Consider the following 18,807-nt stretch of genomic DNA (forward strand, 5'->3'; position numbering starts at 1 on the left):
GCACCGAGCGTTCTTTCCAAATTTTTTTTTTTTTTTTTTTTTTTTGCCCTCCACCTATCAGAACAAAACAACGAAAAAAAAAAAAAAATCTAATAATATTATCATAATGTTGCGAGGACAAGAGTGGGATTTACAGTTGCAGCCCCTCCACGCTGCGGAACTCACGGCGACTATTATGGGATGTATTCTTCTTCTTAATTATTGTTACGCGCCGCCGTGGGAGCCACGCAAACGCTTTTTGTGCGTCACTGTGCCAAATTGTGTGGACTTGGAGTCTCACGCTCACACAAGCAAAAAAAAAAAAAAAAGAAGAAGAAAGGCGTCGTTTGTGGACGTGGCCCGGGGGTGGACGGGGGGGGGGGGTGTTCTCGCGTGGGCTGCAGGAGGAACCGCAGTGAGTAAAAAAAAAAAAAAAAAAAAAAAAAAGTGGGTAAATAAACGCCATCTTTGCGTGGAACAAAAGCAACAGGGGGTCCACGCCGACGGACGCAAAACAGCTGCAGACAACTGCGCCTCTTTTGCATTTACAATTAAGCCAGCATCAGCATCATCGCTATTATTATCATTATTATTATTATTATTGGGAAGGTAATGTTTATTATAATTATCCTTTCATTGCATTTAATATTTGAAGGGTCGTTCAAAATGTAAAAATCTTGCACCTGCTCTTTTCCCATGGTCACTTATACAGCAACAACATATTAGTATTAATATTATTATCATTTATTACCCTAATATTACACTATAACCAATACTCACGTGCATTTTCAGTTTATTTTGTATTGTATTCAGTTATTGCTTGAATACACAAAATAGTTTTGTGCTAGGTCCACGTTTGTACATAAAGTATAAAACCATAATAAGGAATACATAAAACATTACAGGTGACCATGTTTTTAATTATGATACAGCCATAGTATTTCAGTGCAATTCAGTCATGATAATAATAATAATGATAATAATGATGATGATAATAATAATAATAACGGAAATACTTTCAAGCTTGTGTGCACTGTGTTTTTGATGTTTGTTATTTCTGTACTTTTTTTTTCACAAAAAAAGAAAAGAAAAAGAAAAATACAAGCGAGAAAGCCAATTCTGTGAGACTCCAAAAGCAATCCAGCCCAATTTTTGCCTTCCTCTCCTATGAAGATGGAGGACAATTTAGAAAAAAATATCAACAACATAATAATAACTTCCACCAGTAATAATTTGAAAAGTAAGCTGAACTTCGTGCCCTCGTAATGTGCCAGCTACTTTTTTTCTTCTTCCCCCCCATTCACCCAGACTCTTTGTGGGATGTACCGCATTCGTTTGTTTTTGGATTTCTGCTGTTTGTTTTTTGTACAGGGTTCGTTTTGGATACAGTATTTGTCAAGTCTGTGGCAATACACACACACACACATTTGTGCTCCTATGATTTTTCATAGAAGCTTCTGTGACGACGACTATTATGGTCACTCTGGGGCTCAAATGTGGAAACTCAGACGCAGCTTGAGGACAATTTTGGCATTTCCGTGCAACAAAGCTCTCTGAATGTATCGACGGAATTTTTCCCAGCAATGTTTTATAATGTCAACGATATTAATGGTAATTACAGTTGCGGTTGTTTTATTATTATTATTTTTATTTTTATCTTGTGTCCTCAATGCTGAATTTGAGTTTTCGCCTTGCGGGAGGTCATGAATACAAAACCAAAACAAAAACACTTATCGACCTGAAATCTGTGACGAGGAAGAAAAAAGAAAAAAAAAAAAAAGAAAGAAAAACAAATCGACAATTGCACAATTTCTACATGCTTTTTTGTCATTAAATCCGATTTGTTTTCTATGACACTTTTGGTGTGCGGTTGCTTTTGAACCTGCAGGATTTTTTCTTTTTTTTTGACTTTATTGCAAATAACGTTCAGCGCATTTTTATAAGAATATAAGCCGTGTATTTAATTAAATTCCTACGTGGCGGATATTTCCATATTCCCGACACGTTCACATTTGCCGAATTTTAGGACTATTTCAACATTGATGTTGTTTGATATCAGAAAAATGCAGATTTTTGTATCAGGCGACAAAAGCACAATTTCCCAAAAATATTTGAAGCCAAGCGGGTTTCGTGATTAAATTTCTTGTCATCAATTTGCTACGTTGAATTCTGACGTATTTCCGTTTTTTGGCTCACTTTGTGCTTGTCCCATTACGTCATAGGTTCGAAAGAAGCAGGCGACGAGCGCCACCCAGTGGAGATTTCTGGTACAGTTCTCTTTTTTTTTTTCTTTGCTAAATTGAAAAAATTGTATGTACTGTATGTATCATGTGAAGAGCAATTGTTTCCTTTTAGAATTCATCAAGTTAAGTTTGCCGTCCATAGCAGGATGGGCCGAGCAACTGGATTCATCTTGAATTTGTGACATAAAATATATAGGAATGGAATTTACTTTAGGAAATAACAACGCGATGATATGATTCATATGAGCGGCACGTTTACTCAGCTCGTAAAGGGTTCTGAGGTCCCGGGTTCAATCCCGGCCCCGCCTGTGTGGAGTTTGCGTGTTCTCTCCAGGCACTGCGATTTCCTCCCACATCGCAACATTTATTGGACACTCTAAATTGCCCATAGGTGTGATTGTGAGTGCGGCTGTTTGTCTCTGTGTGCCCTGCGATTGGCTGGCGACCAGTTCAGGGTGTAACCCGCCTCCTGCCCGTTGACGGCTGGGATAAGCTCTAGGGCTACCCGCGACCCTCGTGAGGATAGGTGGCTAAGAAAATAGATGGATGAATAGAAAATGTACTAACTAAATTGTCTAGAGAGTGCAAATTTAATCCACGCGACATATTTTTTGAATTGTTATTGCTGTATGGAAATGGAGCTTTGCACTCGTGCCTCGCAGTTCTGAGGTTCTGTGTTCGAATCTTCTTTGTGCGTATGGTTTTATGTTCTTCCATGCACTTGCGTGGCTTCCGCCGTGGTCTCGGGCCTCCTCTCAGACTAAATTGTGTGGATGGGTTTTTGTTTACGTACCGTGCGAATGACTACTGGGCAGTCCAGGGCGTACCTGCCTCTTGTCCCAAAGTCATCTTGGCTCTGATGAGGACAAGCACGATAGAACTTGAACATTAGATATGTATTCATTCAAGTAAGCTTCCAATCTACCATTGTCCCGTTTTCATTTCATTTCATTTGAATGACTGTGACAGGTGTTGTCTGCACGTGTTGCCGCACCATTTGTTTTCAATCCGTTGCCTATAGGGTGGCAAATGTTGCGCCAACACTGAAAAAAAAAAAGCAAATCTGCTATACATCAGGCCCAGGTAGACGCTGGTGTGTTACGTAACGCAGGCGCTCTGTTGTTGTTGTTTGGATTGCGTCCAATCAGCAGGCCACCATCTGCTTTATGCCTCTATGTATTATTCATATTGCGATTTTTTTTTTTTTCTTCTTCTTCAGGCGCCGTCATAATTGCTTTCCACATTCCTCGTGCGCTGTGACCTCGGCAGGGTTTAGCGCGAAGACACTAGCAACCTCCCGAACCATCGAAGAGTAAAATATTTAATCCATGGCCTCGACATACATTCGTAACGTTACATCACGCCGACGGGAAGCCGTTCAAGGGGACGGACTCGAAAAACAAAAAGATTAATAAGCAGCAACAAATCAATGCGTGAACGTGTCGATGACAAGAGAAAAGCGCGTTTTACAAATAAAATGAGAATTTACTAAAAGTACATCAAATTATATAAATTAATTTAAATAAATTATATAAAAATACAACAAAGCTACAAAAATATAAGAAATCAATATCAATTAAGTGGCAGCTGGTTAAATGTTGGCCTCACCGTTCTGAGGTCCCGCGTTCGATCCCGGCCCCGCCTGTGTGGAGTTTCCATGTTCTCCCCGTGCCTGCGTGGGTTTTCTCGGGGTGGGCACTCCGGTTTCCTCCCACGTCCCAAAAACATGCAACACTCTAAATTGCCCCGAGGTGTGATTGTGAGTGCGACTGTTTGTCTCAATGTACCCTGCGATTGGCTGGCGACCAGTTCAGGGTGTACCACCACCACCACCGCCTCCTGCCCGTTGACAGCTGGGATAGGCTCCAGCGCTCCCCGCAACCCTCGTGAGGATAAGCGGCAAAGAAAATGGATGGATGAATGGATGTTTAACACAACGTAAGGCCCGACGTGAATCAGGATGACATAAGGCAAAAATGTAAAAAAAAAATAAATAAAATAACGTGATCAAGCGGCCGCAGTTTTGCGTCAAGGGGCTTGTCGTCCTGACGCTAGAGCGGTTTAAAGCGGACATTTTGGCGAGGGAGGCGGGGGGAGTAGTATTTACATTTCCACCATCATCGAGGGAATCCTACTGTCTATATTTGCAGGCTAGCTATACTACAGTATTTATACGGATGGATGCATTTACACTGATGAGGATCTTCGTGTCTTTTCTGTACATGACTAGGTGGCGCTGTTGCCCCCTACGGGACATCAATGGTGTTAAACAGTTGCCGTGGTTACACGAATGGAACAAAGACATGTAGCTGCAACGCGCCACCACGCGGAGAAGTTACTTCCCAAATGTTTTGTTTTTTGTCCTGCCTCCTCCCTCCCCAGAACTTCGGTCAACATTTGAGGGACTCCATTTCGGAGCACTCCGTGTCCATGTCGGAGTCGTACGGCGAGATGCCCGTCGGGTCGCTGCCGGGCGACACGGGCGGCGCGCGGCGCGAGGGGGCCTCGTCGTCCCGGGAGGTCCCCGTGCGCGAGTAGAGGCCCAAGTCGGGCAGCTCGGAGGCCGGCCCGCCGCCGTCGGACGCGTCGGCGTAGCGCAAGTCCTCCAAGTCCACGAACCACTCGGGCCAAAAGCGCCGGCGGATGCGCTCGCAGTACATGGCCAAGTTGATCAGCTCGCCTGGACGACAACACGGACGAGATCATTATGGATGGATGATGGATTATTATGGATTTATGTTTTGCCCCCCCCCCCCCCCCAGCAGTATTTTGAAGGTATGCTTTTATTTTTTTGAGAGGTGGTAAAATAACAGAACTCACCTTTGATGAGCTGCTCCGGTCGCGTCCCGGGCAGAGTCCACATGGCGGGCGCCAGGTGGCCGAACACGGTGGCGTCGACTGTGGAGACCTCGGAGCCCATGAGGTACTTCTTGTCGCCTGCGACAAACGGGAAGCACACGGCCGAGGGGGGTCCGCGTTAAAACCCGGCCGCCGCGCTCGTTGGAACCACTTGGGGCGCCGGCGGCGGGGCGCTCACCGAGCAGCGTGGCCAGCGTGCGCATGTCCTTCTCCATCACGGCGTAGACTTGGTCCCTGGAGAAGCGGCCCATCCCGTGCCCGTGCATCTCGCGCTTGACGATGCCGCCGGTCACGTGACTCAGGATCCACTTGAGCGGCCCGCTCACGGACAACATTTTCCGCGTCTCCTCCAGGTTGTCCACCCACTGGCAGTACGCCACCGTCCTGTGGGCGTGGCCGGGAGGTCACGTGACCGAAGGCGGAACAAATCAATTCACCCCCACTGAAATCACGTTCATCTCTTTCAGAACCCTCAAAAATTTGACCATCCATGTTTTTGGGATGTGGGAGCAAACCGGAGTGCCCCGAGAAAAGCCCACGTAGACACGGGGAGAACATGCAAAATTCACACAGGCGGGGGCCGGGATCGAACCCGGGTCCTCGGAACTGTGAGGCCAACGCTTTACTAGCTGAGCCAAAGTGCCGCCCAGTAATCACTTGAAAGCAATAAAAATAAACAGTTACGCCACTTATTAGTCGCGGTAGTCTCCAATTTAAATGTTTAAAATTGAAGAGTCACTGATGGCGTAGCGGTACAGACGCCTGCCTTTGGCACAGGCAGCGTGAGATCGATTCCCGCTCAGTGACGGTGCCGATATCCCCCCCCCCCCCCCCCCTGCGCGCGACTGACTGGCGACCAGCTCAGAGCGTAGTCCGCCTTTCGCCCAAAGCTAGCTGGGATGGGTGACCCTTGTGAGGATAATGGATGGATGCCTAGAATTGCTGCTCGATTATTTTCGCTAAGAAAGCACTACTTTTGTCTAAATTCATCTCACTTAAACATAGATTCTTGGCACCAAGATGCAAAACAACTAGACACCTCGTTGGCACCAAACCAAAGAAAGCAGTTGTTCCTCCTTATATTACAGATTTTAAAATGTACAAATGTAATTTTAGACTTTTCACTCTATCGTTAATACTTTTGCAGCGATCGCTAAACATTAATGTCAGGTCTTTTCAAGACACACAGATTGTACAGTGGAGCACCTGAGGACGGCGACACCAAGTCAACAAAAATAATACATGCAGCTCACATGCATATTTTGTATTGGGATTACGCAACATGTATTTTAACGGACTCGATCCAAACCGTAAAACTATTCAGAAGGTTTTGCAATAGCCGATGAGCTAGGAAGTGTTTCTAAGCGGACGGGAAAGGTTGGGCGAGCTCATCTACATCCCATAACGTAGCACAGCTGCGTTTCCGATTGAAAGAACGCCGACGCCGTTCCGAAGTGGCGGCGCGTGACGAGCTCACCAGTAGAGGTGCTCCTCCACCATCTTGGAGACGGCGCGGGACACGGCCTTCTCCTGCGGCGTCAGGCTCCCGTTGAGGCCGACGCCCAGTCGCTCCTCCAGGAAGTCGATGATGAAGTCGGAGCCGCACGCCCGCTCCCGGTTGTACTCGATCCACGGCATCTTGCCCTGCGGCGACAGCTCCCCGTCGAAGTAGTTCTGCGCGTGAGACGGGTTCTAATATCAAACGTCACTTTGAAAACGCAAAACTTCTCCCAATAAGAGGCAAAGCGGTTAAAGGTCATAGTAAAACTCACCAATCAAGCGTAGTTACACGTGAAATATTTAAACATCCGTTCAACCGGGCTGGCTTCATGCTAACGTCGTAGAGAGCTCGTGGACGCGACGTCGACATTTTCGCGGCGCTATATCGCCGGTCAAAAAGAGCCCGCGGGGGACACTGAACCGGGGCAGAATATTCACAATACCCGAGACCTGTTGTGCTGTTGGCCGTCACAACAGACGAGACGGATATTCAAAGAGATCATTCCGTCCAACACCAGCCGAAAAGCCCAGAAAATATCGACGGATTTCGGCAATTAAACGTGATGGATGGTGCCCGACCAAAATAACACACACGCCCGTGTCGCGATCGCTTCATTTCAAGTAGGAATTATTCTTCTCAATTTCAAATTACTATTATTATTTATCAACAATGCCAAGTTGTCTTATTTGAGAACAATGCGTATTAAAAAAAAAATGTCTGTCCCAGAGGTTTACGGAGGTTAAGTGTGGCCGCAATCGCTTCCGTGTAACGTTCCGTGGAGATGACTCCGTCCTCTTTTTTTTTTTTTTTTTCCTCCAGTCATAGTTAATGAATGCGAGTTGTCATTTATTTAAATATTGGTATTTGTATTGAATACTATCTGAAAAGATCGATGGATTCCGTCAACGTTTAACACGTCGCCGAACACACTTCCGCGTTCACGAGCCATCAAAACCGTCACTGTGTGGGATTTATTCCGGATGAGAACAGATCCAGCAACAAAGTACGCGTATGCGTCCAGACTTTTCTACGCTTTCAAACTTTTCCGTGTAAATCTCGACTCACCGGATCCATGTTGTAGATCCAGTTGTCCAAGACAAGCGGAAGCGAATTACCAGTCCAATCTCTTATCGGCATGAAATATGGGTCCTCTTTGCCGAGTTTATCTCATTTTTCCATGTATTGTCGTTTATTTTCACCTTCTGAATGTCTGGCGTATCGGGCCAGACTCTGGGCGTCGTGCTACGAGACATATTTCCGTCTCGTCTCCAACCGACTTAGCATTGAGCGATGCTTAGCTTGACCGGCAATACGGCGACGTAAACGAAAGTCACGTGATTTGAGGACGTAGCTGCACGAGCTCTATTGCGCCTTCCACAGAAATGAGCTTTGTCATTAAAAACAATTAAATAACAGCTACATTTAACACAAAAACATTGGATTTTAGTTTTCCTGATTTTCTTGGCTGTGGCGAACGCAGTTAGCGAGCTCGCAATGTTTACGCTGCAAAGCGACATCTTCCCCTTCGGATCGTCCGCTCGCACGATCGCTTCAGAGCGGCGACAAATTAAAATTTTTCAAAAAAGTTCGACTTGACACGTAGTGTGCGACCGGGGCTCCGGGATCGTGTGGCCATTTTGTGCGGAGATATTTTCTATTTTCAAACACGTATTTATATAGCGGTATAAAAAAGGGGGGGGAAAAAAATCTTGGCAATTTTGGTGAAGAAATCGGATCTACCTGGTAGGGCAGGCGGACCATGCGGAGGTAGGTTTCCGTCTTAAGGCAGAAGGGGGACAGTGACGGGGCTCCGCTTTTGGGTCGGGAGAACTGATGCAGGACGACGGCGTCTGCAGAGTCCAACGCGTCTTCTTTTCTGGGACGACCGAACCGGGACACAAAAAACAGCTTTTACGAGTCGAACCAAACTAATTGGCATATTGATGAAGTACGTAAAAGTTCCCTTGCTAGATAGCGGTTCACCTATTATGGAATTAGTGTTTTGTATATAATTTCTTAGTTTAGTGCATCTTTAAAAAAAACAGATGATCATCTCCATAAAGGTAGATTTGCGTTTTTGCCCTCGTGTATCCTTCGCGGTTCTCTCGGTTTGATTGACACGTGACAGCGTGCAAGACGTCATGTGGATCCTCACAGGGGCAAAGCGACTTTCTCGCTCTGAAAATATGGCAATTGGACTTGAGACTTGTTTGGGTTTGACCGCAGTGCGCACAGCAAAGCCTCAGTTGTTTTGATTAAGTATCTATCCAAAAATAACGGTAATAATGCTAAAATCATATTGCTGCGAACAATAGTCACAAAATATTTTTTTCAAACATCCAAAATTCTGAACTTTCACTCCACCGCGCCATGCAGTAGCAAACTTTACGACAAAGTGAAACCCAGAGAACACCGTCCCAACTATGAAATACGAGGGTGTCGGCGTCGGGTTGTTTTACGATCTGCACATCACATCGTGAGTAGAACGGAGAGGCAACATCTCGAGACGTCAGCCAGGAAGTTAAAGTCTGGGTCCAAATGTCAAATTTCCAAATTGACAATGACCCGAAGCTTCCTGCCAAACGAGTCAGAAAGTTGCTAAAGCATAACAAAGCCAACATTTTGGAGCGGCCATCACAAAGTCTCCATCTCAATCCGATTGCCAATTTTTGGTCTGCAAAGTCAACCCGTGTGTTCTATTCACAATTAAATGATCACGGAACACAATTCTGTGGATCTTGGAAGCTCAGTCCAAATGCTGTGAACCGTCTGGCAATCTCATCTACATTGAAAACAACGGGAAGTAAATGCATTAAATCATTTTCAGCCATGGGGGGAGGAGGAGGGTGGATGGATTCCCACCCAGTTGGCATCAATGTTAAATGAAATGCATACGACATAGACGCCCACGCACGACTCCATCTCCCGCGTAGATTCCGCTCCCACCCCGCCCAACCTGGCCACAGTAAGTCACAACAACCCCCCCCCCCCGACGTGTTGGTACCTGACGGCCAGCAATTCGTGCAGCAAATAAGCAGCGGCGGCCAGCAGAGCTCCTCCGGTCAGATAGAGCGTCTTCCGCCACCAAGCGTCGGAGCCCAAGGCCGACATGATCGCGCCGCGTTCGACGCCCAGTGGAAGGGCGACGATTCCCCCATAAAACGACGGCTTCGAGGCGCTCTGGCTCCGGCCGAGGTCAACCGCGCACGACCGCGTCCACGCGAAGGCCACTTGCCAGCAGGACATGCTCGTCGTGGCCGTCCGCGGCCGCTTTCCGCCTCGCTGTCGGCCTCATGGGTGCCGCGGGGTCGACGGCGGCAGGCCGGCGGATACGACGAGCACCCGGGCCGAGGCTCGTCGTCCCCGCTGCGGGCTCCTCCGCATCCTCCGTCACACCGCGGAGCTCCTCACCTTCTTGGATGGGACTGCCAAGTTAAGACTTGTGAACTCGAGGAGCTTCCGGTTGGACCCTTCGCAGTAAAAAAAAAAAAAATAATTATTGTGACCATGATATCCTGGAGTTTACACAAAAAGATTGACGTCAAAACCATTTTTTTTTTTTTGGTGTCTGTGGTTAGAACCGCATTTCCCATTTGAGTCTTTTCAGAGTCACACGAAATTTCGTACAGCAAACATTTTATTAGCATTCAAGTAGACAAAAAAAAAAAAAACTGTTACAGGTGAGAGAATATTACGGTCGGGATAAAAGAAATTAAAAAAAAAAAAAAGCCCTTTTAAACATTTTGAGACTCAAGCGAACAACAGTCATGTAGCAGATGGACATGGGCGGAAGTGAGGAAAAAAAATCCCCCTGCCCCCTCCCCCCCAAAAAAGGAATGCTGTATTCTCTATGACTTAAAAACAATATTATAAAATGTCACAGATTTTTAAGATGTATCAAGTGACATGTGACAAGAGTCACGAGGGAAAAAGACCACAAGTAAGGCAAAATCCTCCCCCAGGGGAAATAAAATGAAAAAAAAAAACATTTCAGTTTACACCAGGGGTGTCAAACTCGTTTTTTTTTCCCCCATTGGCCACATTGTAGTTACGGTTTCCCTCAGAGAGCCGTCAAAACTTTAAAAAATTACCTCATCATATTTACACATAAAATGCATGAACTAGTTTTGGAAATCAGAACTCAAGAGAAATGAGTTTTTCAATAATTGTTCATGTTTGGTATCACACAAATTCTTGTAATATCTCCATGTTTCAATTTATGATATATGAGGATTGAAAATTTCGGTACAGATTTTTACAAGAACTGTTAACACAATTGGCCTTTGCGGGCCGCATAAAATCATTTGGTGGGCCAGATTTGGCCCCCGGGCCTCGAGTTTCGACACCTGTGGTTTTACACCCAAAATGCGTCCTCTATGAAATATCAGCAGCTTTCATATTTGTAAGGCTTTAAAAGTACCTTGTTAACGGTACACACACACACACACACACATTCACGCATTTGTGCACAGGATTTTACCATGAAATCGATGCAGATCTGAAACAAACGTACAATCAAAATAGCTTCCGTTGACGTTCGAGGGAATAAAAGCGTCAAAAAAAAAAAGTGGAATCATCGCGATTGAATGAACGTGGGGCGTATTTACAGAAAATGGGGGTGGGGGGGCGGTTAAAAATCAATTGATTTGAACGGATCATAAGTGGACAATACCGGTGCACCCTGAGACAAGAACACGCATACACACCCACATTATTCACATAAACACTCTCACACAAATACAAGTTACACACCCGCACGTGTTAGTAAGACACACAATTGCTACACTCGTGTGTGCCCCCCCCACATTTGTGATCAAGTTTTGTCGTGTGAAGGGAGTGTGGCCTCCTGTGCGTGATGTTCAAGGACGTCAGGATTGTCGTTCACCATCATGGTCGTTATTTCTCCTCACTTTTTAAGCGCTAAAGTTGCTCAGTGGAGGAAAAAAAAAAAAAAGGGGGGCGGGCCAATTCCGGTGCTGCGCCGTCCACTGCTGACCACTTTTTTATTTTTTCTTCCTTCAAATCTTCGCTACGACTGGTTGTACGAGTTGCTTTGGTTGCCGTTGGAGCTCTGATCGTTCTCGCTGGAAAAGGAAAACAAACCGAGGTCATCGTTTACGTGTCTTCGTCGGGGATTTTTTTTTTTTTTTTTGTGCTGATGAAATCAAACGCACCTGTTGGGCGGCGGTTTGGGTTTGGGCATCTTGTTGAGCACGGCGGCGATCTCCTTACGGTCGTCGAAGTTCTTCCACTGGTCGTACAGCTTGAGGATGACGCGGATGATCTCAAGGATCTCGACGCGGGAAGACATTTTTTTTTTATGTGAGGGTCAGAAAAAATAAGAGGCTAAAAATGACCACGTGACGTTGACGACCGGGTTCGATTTACATTTTCCAAAAAAACTTCAGTTAAAAGATCCCAGCTGTTTTTAAACAAACTCTTTGTGACATCACACACACTCCTTCCATCCATTTTCTTCGCCGCTTATCCTCACAAGGGCCATGGGAGTGCTGGAGCCCATCCCAGCTGTCAATGGGCAGGAGGCGGGGTACGCAGACAAACAGCCGCACTCACAATCACACCTCGGGGCAATTTAGAGTGCTGCATGTTCTCGGGATGTGGGAGGAAGCCGCAGTGCCCGGAGGAAACCCACGCAGGCGCGCCGAGAACATGCAAACTCCACACAGGCGGGGATTGAACCCGGGACCTCAGAACTGTCAGGCTTTCAACCGTGTGGTTTATGTGGTGATGCAGCGCTAGCTTTAGCGTGGCGCTGGCGTTAGTGCACCTGGTAATAAGCCTCGGTACACAGAAAGAGTTTAACGCTAGCGGCGCATTAACGGTAGCCCCGCGCTAGCATTAAACTCATTCTGTGTACTGAGGCTTGTAACCAGGTGCGCTCTGTCGGCGGGGAATTACGGTATGATTTTATGATTTTTGAAATTAGGTTTAAATACATATCCCTTGTGTGTTAGAGGTTAAAAAAAATCTATAGGCTCATTAATGGGCTAAATGAGTTGTCATATGTGGATCGAACATTTTAGTCCCGGGTTATTTATCCACACATGTTCTCCCCGTGCCTGTGTGGGTTTTCTCCGGGTGGCCACTCCGCATCCCAAAAACATGCAACATTGATTGGACGCTCTAAAATTGCCCCTAGGTGTGATTGTGAGTGCGGCGGTTTGTCTCCGTGTGCCCTGCGATTGGCTGGCGACCAGTTCGGGGTGCGCCCCGCCCCCTGCCCGTTGACAGCTGGGATAGGCTCCGGCACTCCCCGCGACCCTCGTGAGGATGAGCGTCAAAAGAAAATGGATGTTTGATCGTATACGATCAGTCTTTGGCGTTCTTCAAAAGCGTGCGCGAGTCTTTACCTTGTCCATGTCCACGGAGAGCTCGGCGAACCACTGCCTGGCGTCCTTTTGCTGGACCACGCAGGCCACGTGCAGGCACGCTTTGGCGGCGAGAGACGACAAGCCACGTGAATAAAACGCCGACGGAGGGGGGGGGCACGCGTCGTACGTACGTACCCAGGGCGATCATGAAGGGAGGGTAGAGCAGACACAGGTCGGTCCTGTAGGTGTCGTTCACGATGCGCCTGGTCGAAAGAGAAGCTACGCATGACTGCAAAAATTAAAAAAGTGAAAAAAATCGTATTCAAAAAGGGGGCAAGCGACGCACCAGGCCAGCGGCAGCAGCATGTCCTCCTGACCCATGTCCTGCACGTACTGCAGAAGAGGTCTGTACGGGTGGTACACGATCAGGCAGCAGTCCTGGAACGGCAAAAGAACACGTGATGAACATCATCGAAAATACATCATTTACGTTCACTTTTTTTTTTTTTTAAACTTCATTTTGCATCTTTCTACCTTTTTTCAATAATGTGCACGGTAACTGGCAACTCACTCACCATCAACTCCAGCAGGTAGAACTCGCACTCTAATATCTGCAAACACACCACAATTATGACAAAATTGTCAATTTAGCCACTAATCCTCATGAGGGTCACGGGGAATGCTGGAGGCGGGGTACACCCTGAACTGTTTGCCAGCCAATCGCAGGGCACATTGAGACGAACGACCAATCGCACCTCGGGGCAGTTTACAGTGTCCAATTAATCTTCCATGTTTTTTGGGATGTGGGAGGAAAGTGGAGAGCCCACCCAGAGAAAAACCACGCAGGCACGGGGAGAACGTGCAAAGTCCACACAGGCGGGGCCGGGATCGAACCCGGGACCTCAGAACTGAAAAGGCCAACCCTTTCCGACTGAGACACCGTGCCAGCTTCTTAAAAATAGTTCATTCACTCAATAAATGGTCAAATGAATAAAAACATGTTATATACAGAGCTATAATTGTCAGAAAAATATTTGTCTATTTATGAAAAATTAACGATGATTGTTTCTCTCTCATCTACGTGATTGGAAGCCAAAATGTTTGGTGGCATCTGCATCCCTAAAACGAAGACAGCGGAAGGCCAACACGAAGTCGTGCCGTCAACAACATCAGTCTCCGTACGACGTCCCGGAGTGGTGGCAACCGCTTGACGCTGACATTGCCGTGGCGACAGCGGAAATATGAAACCGACTCTTCACACCGCGCTGGCGCATTCGGAGGCGTGCGCGTTACTTACATGATTCATCCTGTAAGGGAACTCCTTCGGAAAGGCGTATGAGAATCTTGTTTTTACTAGTTGGAATTGAAAGAAAAAAAAAAAATAGACATTAAAAATTAAACAACAAATCTGTATTTCATCTGTCAACAGTTGGACCATCGAGCTGACTTACGCACGGACGTGGCTGCAGATATCAGCCTCGTGTTGGAAACCACTCCAAATTCCTGAAAAAAAAAAAACAAACAAAACAATTTCATAAAAGATACAAAAAGTACACACAGGTGCTGTACATAAAGTTGAAATAATATGAGAATAAACATAACATTAGTAAAAGTTTAAATGAACAAGCAAAAAAAAAAAAAAAAAAAAAATCTACAAGGAAATTATAAACACTGTCAGGAATAGTGTATCATTTTAATAAAATTAAGTCATAATACTCAAAGATTAAATTTGCAATACTGCAAGATAAGTGAAAACAATTTGGGAGAAAAAGTAATAATTTATGAAAATATTCAGATTTTACAAGAGTAAAGAACTAAATTTGGTATCATTTTCTTTCAAATTAAAATGCAACAAGAATGACAATTTTTTTTAAGGATGCGATACAACTACATTCAGAAAAAAGTATTCATTTTATGAGAACCAAATCATTATTTTACAAAAAAGAATTAATTTAATTTAATTTTAGTTAAATTAATTTAGTTTAATTAAACATGACATTAAAATATGAGGATAAAAAAATACCTGCATTAGAGTCCAAAGAATACCTATTTGTACAATTTAAACTTTTTCCACTCAGCATTTTCCCTTTTTTTTTTTTATTGATGACATAAAATATATATATATAAAAAAAAAAAAAAGCTCAATAAGAATCATGAGAATTAGTAAAAATGTCCATACCTCCACTTTCGAAGCTAAAAAAACACAGGTAGGAGCCATGAGAACTGGATCAATACTTTTCAGTGAATATCTGCAGAAAGGCCAACACAATTACTGCATTATATTGCCAATATTACAATAATTTCTCAGGCTTACCTCGCATAGAAGCGTTTGAAGTAGACGGTAGCGGTGGCGACGACCTGCTGCCGCAGCTTCAAGTGTTCTCCCAAAGCCTGAATCACTAAAAGGGGAAGGATAAAAAAATAAAATAAAATCATACACAAAGCTAAATCCATCTTTGGGTAAATTAAGAGGATTGCTGAAATATATATATATATATACGTACATAATATTTTGAATCAGTATATTCCCAAGTGACTTGATAAAATATTTTGAAAAGGAATTCAATCAAATCAATTTAAAAAAGTATTTCAAAATATACATTTCAAATTCTGAAATGAAAAAAAAAATGGAAAAACAGCTAAAAGTTTTCAATATTTCAAATTCATGATGAGAAATAATCCATTTTAATTGAATACATAACACAAAAAATCTAGAGTACTTCAAACTGAATATTGAAGATCAAAGTAATTTGTTCCCCAAAAAAATTCCAAATGGGTTTGTAAAATGATTTCAAAATACTCGCAATTCAATCTGACTTTTGCTACGTTGCAACCGACGGGCTAATTATTATTATTATTTTTTTTTCTATCCGGTGTCGACAAATGTGCACGTGTTTGTACGGCAGAAGGTTAAAAACCGTTGGCGAAGAAGATCTGCAGCTTCCAGTATTCCTCCTCAGAGAGGAACTTGAGGTCCTTCTGGCGCTCCTTCATCAGGTCCTGCTTGTCCAGCACCCACTGCAGACTTGGCCAAGACAAAATTGGGGGATTTCAGACACTTCCCAACGCCAGTTCGGAACCACGTCTACCTTGCGGATTTATGAGTCCGATGAAAAATGGATTTGCAACACGACTTGGCTCGCCATAAATGACGTAAAGGGTTAACATCGGATGGGTGGTCGTCCACTATCAATGTTCAACAACATTGTATTGGTTTGAGCTAAGTACTTCTCACAAAATTAATGGTGTAAATGGAGTTATAAAAAGTCTACACACCCCTGTTGCAAAAAAGCCATCTGACATTCTTGTTGAATTTTACAGCACATCGCAGTCAGCACAGCTTCAACAGCAATCTAAACGTCATAAAGGTCAACGTCGCTTCTCGACCACAATCGGTGGTCCGAGAAGCGATATGTCCAAAAACCGAATCGATATTTCCTATTGCAAATGGAGCTACCGGGACACGTCTGCGGACAGAGGCTGCATTATACACAATAACAACAGGCGTCGTGGGTCAGCTGGTCGGACCGCGCGCGTTGTGTTATTTCCGGGGCATTCGAGTACCGATTTTCATTTGAAAGCAGAAGCAAAAATTATTCTCGAAATTTTCGTTCGAAAACCAATTTTTTCCACAACGGAGACGTTTGAGAACCAATTATTCACTGTATTCATACTTAGAAATGGTCGAGGTATCGTCTTTTGAATATCCCCACAACCTGATAACCTGACCTTTGGACAGAGATGTGTGTCGTTATTTCATATTCATTGTACATTAACGGTGTTTTCCCCATAACAATGAAAGAATGTCTCATATTAAAATTCAAAGCTTTTTCTTTTTTTTTTTGCATCACAGCATAGTTGCTTCCCCAGTTTCTATGAGTTGGGCACTACTTTTCAAGATACGCTGCTGGTACCATGAGAGTGGCCAACCTATACTCACTACTTGGGAAGCACCAATACCGAATTTCTGCACCCATAGTCGGACTACGACGCCAATTCACAGCCTGGCCAGTTTTTGGCAACAGTAAACATAAACCAGAAGGTTCATGACAACTTAAAAGGATACTGGCGTTGTCAGCATCGGTACTTGAGTACTCAAATGTTAGTTCTACGTGTATCCCTTTTAACTACAACACTATTTCGTGAACTACACATCATTTCCGAACACAGTCGTAGCGAAAAGTAGACAATTTGACATCAATTAAGCGACAATATTGAAATAAGCATCGGTAGCCAATTTTTGGAACAATTCCTGGGCATAGTCGATTGTTCTGGAAAAAAAAAAACTAACAACTAACATTCAAAGCTGAAGTGACGTTTCTATTCAAGGTCCAAATGGTCGCGTTTAAGTAAAAAAAAAAAAAACACAATTTGTTCTCGTAGTAAGAGTTCGAGTGCAGGCGGCTAGCTATCCGCGATATGCTAATGCTAGGCCCCGGCAGAAAGACGGCGACAACAGATACAAAATCGTATCGTGACCGTTTTGCGGCTTCAAACTTACTAGTGGGAACTTTGCCAGAAGTTTCCAGCCATTGCGCACCAGGCGAGGTAGAAGAGAAGACTTTAGGTTTGCGTTAATATGCTGCAAAACATTCATCAATTGGAGACTCCAAATTTCCCGTACGTGTGATTTGTGTGTTGTTGTTTGTGTCTATGTGCCCTGCGATTGGCTGGCAACCAGTTCAGGGTGTAGCCCGCTTTCTGCCCGTAGATTGGCGGGATAGGCTCCAGCACTCACGCGACCCCTGTGAGGATGGGCGGCTCAGATTATGGATGGATTGATACTGTAAATAAGTAGACGCCGGAAACACTTGAGTAACGCAAAAAAACGTCCGGAAAGAAACAAGTGAGTCAAGGAAGGTTCCGCCGGTCAGACGGAATTGATTTTTCCTTTATAATTATATATTTTTTTGTGTAAAGACGGTTGCCCTGGTCAAAGATGACTGAAGTGTCAATTAGCTCTTATCAGTAAACCATGATATTATAAGAGCATGAGAAAACACACGTCACGTCTCTGGTCCACTTCCCTTCAGTCTCAAAGAATCTCGCGTTAACACCAGTTAAATTCATCATACATACAGAATACTAACATACTTCAAATTGCTTTGCTTTCTCGACGCATCATTCCATTGTCAAATTTGTTTGGATTTCAATGTACCTTTTCCTCTCTCTTCTTGTAGAACGGTTAAGACGGAGGACAACGCTCAGAGTGACATGCAGGAGCGTACCATCACAATTTCTGTTGGAACAAAGAGAGCTCCATTGTCACTGTAAACAAAATGAACACCTCATAAAAGTTGGGCAGTTCTGAGGACCCGGGTTCAATCCCAGCCCCCGCCTGTGTGGAGTTTGCGTGTTCTCCCTGTGCCTGCGTGGGTTTCCCCCCCACATCTCAAAAACATGCAACATTAATTGGACATTAAATCGCCCCTCGGTGTGATTTTGAGTGCAACTGTTTGTCTCTATGTGCCCTGCGATTGGCTGGCAACCATTTCAGGCTGTACTCCGCCTCCTCCCCGTTGACAGCTGACCCTTGTGAGGATGAGCGGCACAGGAAATGGATGGATAAAAAAAAACAAAAAAAACCTCGTGAGCCTCCTGGGAGGCCCCACAGCTCAGCGGATAGAGCATTGGTTTGGTAAATCAGGGGTTGTGAGTTCGTATCTCACTGGGGGCTCCACTCCCCAAGAGAAGTTGCGTCAGGAAGGGTAAAAATGTAAAAACTGTGCCAAACAAATATGAACGTTCAGCTGTGGGGACCCCTAATGGGACAAGCAGAAAGTTACTTACTGTACTTACCTTGTGAGCCTCCTCAATGTCTTAATCATCGTGTGTGTGTGTGTGGTGTGTGTGTGTGTGTGTGTGTGACCCCCCCCCCCAACAACAAACAGCA

The 18,807-nt window shown here is 44.7% G+C and overlaps 2 protein-coding genes across 6 annotated transcripts; both read right to left on the bottom strand.

The window, feature by feature from the left end:
* Positions 1–2,972: 2,972 nt before the first annotated feature.
* Positions 2,973–10,062, bottom strand: faxca (failed axon connections homolog, metaxin like GST domain containing a). 4 transcript variants are annotated; one of them, XM_061812534.1, is made up of 6 exons: positions 9,587–10,054; positions 8,323–8,458; positions 6,559–6,755; positions 5,260–5,465; positions 5,043–5,159; positions 3,552–4,902 (listed from the first exon to the last, which is right to left on the bottom strand). In XM_061812534.1, the coding sequence occupies exons 1-6, from the start codon at positions 9,826–9,828 to the stop codon at positions 4,613–4,615; spliced, it is 1,188 nt and encodes a 395-aa protein (XP_061668518.1). In that variant the 5' UTR covers positions 9,829–10,054; the 3' UTR covers positions 3,552–4,612. The 4 variants fall into 4 exon arrangements, with proteins under 4 accessions (XP_061668519.1, XP_061668517.1, XP_061668518.1 ...); XM_061812533.1 differs by having other exon boundaries at positions 3,551–4,902; positions 5,043–5,465; positions 6,559–6,737; positions 9,587–10,062; XM_061812532.1 differs by having other exon boundaries at positions 3,553–4,902; positions 5,043–5,465; positions 9,587–10,059.
* Positions 10,063–10,266: 204 nt separating this feature from the next.
* ccnc (cyclin C) lies at positions 10,267–18,178 on the bottom strand. Of its 2 annotated transcripts, none has more exons than XM_061812538.1 (12): positions 18,073–18,178; positions 15,833–15,939; positions 15,229–15,313; positions 15,094–15,163; positions 14,366–14,417; positions 14,212–14,267; positions 13,490–13,525; positions 13,261–13,352; positions 13,110–13,177; positions 12,954–13,033; positions 11,757–11,875; positions 10,267–11,666 (listed from the first exon to the last, which is right to left on the bottom strand). In XM_061812538.1, the coding sequence occupies exons 2-12, from the start codon at positions 15,906–15,908 to the stop codon at positions 11,612–11,614; spliced, it is 789 nt and encodes a 262-aa protein (XP_061668522.1). In that variant the 5' UTR covers positions 15,909–15,939; positions 18,073–18,178; the 3' UTR covers positions 10,267–11,611. The 2 variants fall into 2 exon arrangements, with proteins under 2 accessions (XP_061668522.1, XP_061668520.1); XM_061812536.1 differs by lacking the exon at positions 18,073–18,178 and adding an exon at positions 17,416–17,724.
* Between the last annotated feature and the right edge of the window lie 629 nt (positions 18,179–18,807).

The sequence above is a fragment of the Syngnathoides biaculeatus genome, chromosome 23 (genome assembly GCF_019802595.1).
Source record: "Syngnathoides biaculeatus isolate LvHL_M chromosome 23, ASM1980259v1, whole genome shotgun sequence".
Taxonomy (NCBI): Eukaryota; Metazoa; Chordata; class Actinopteri; order Syngnathiformes; family Syngnathidae; genus Syngnathoides; species Syngnathoides biaculeatus.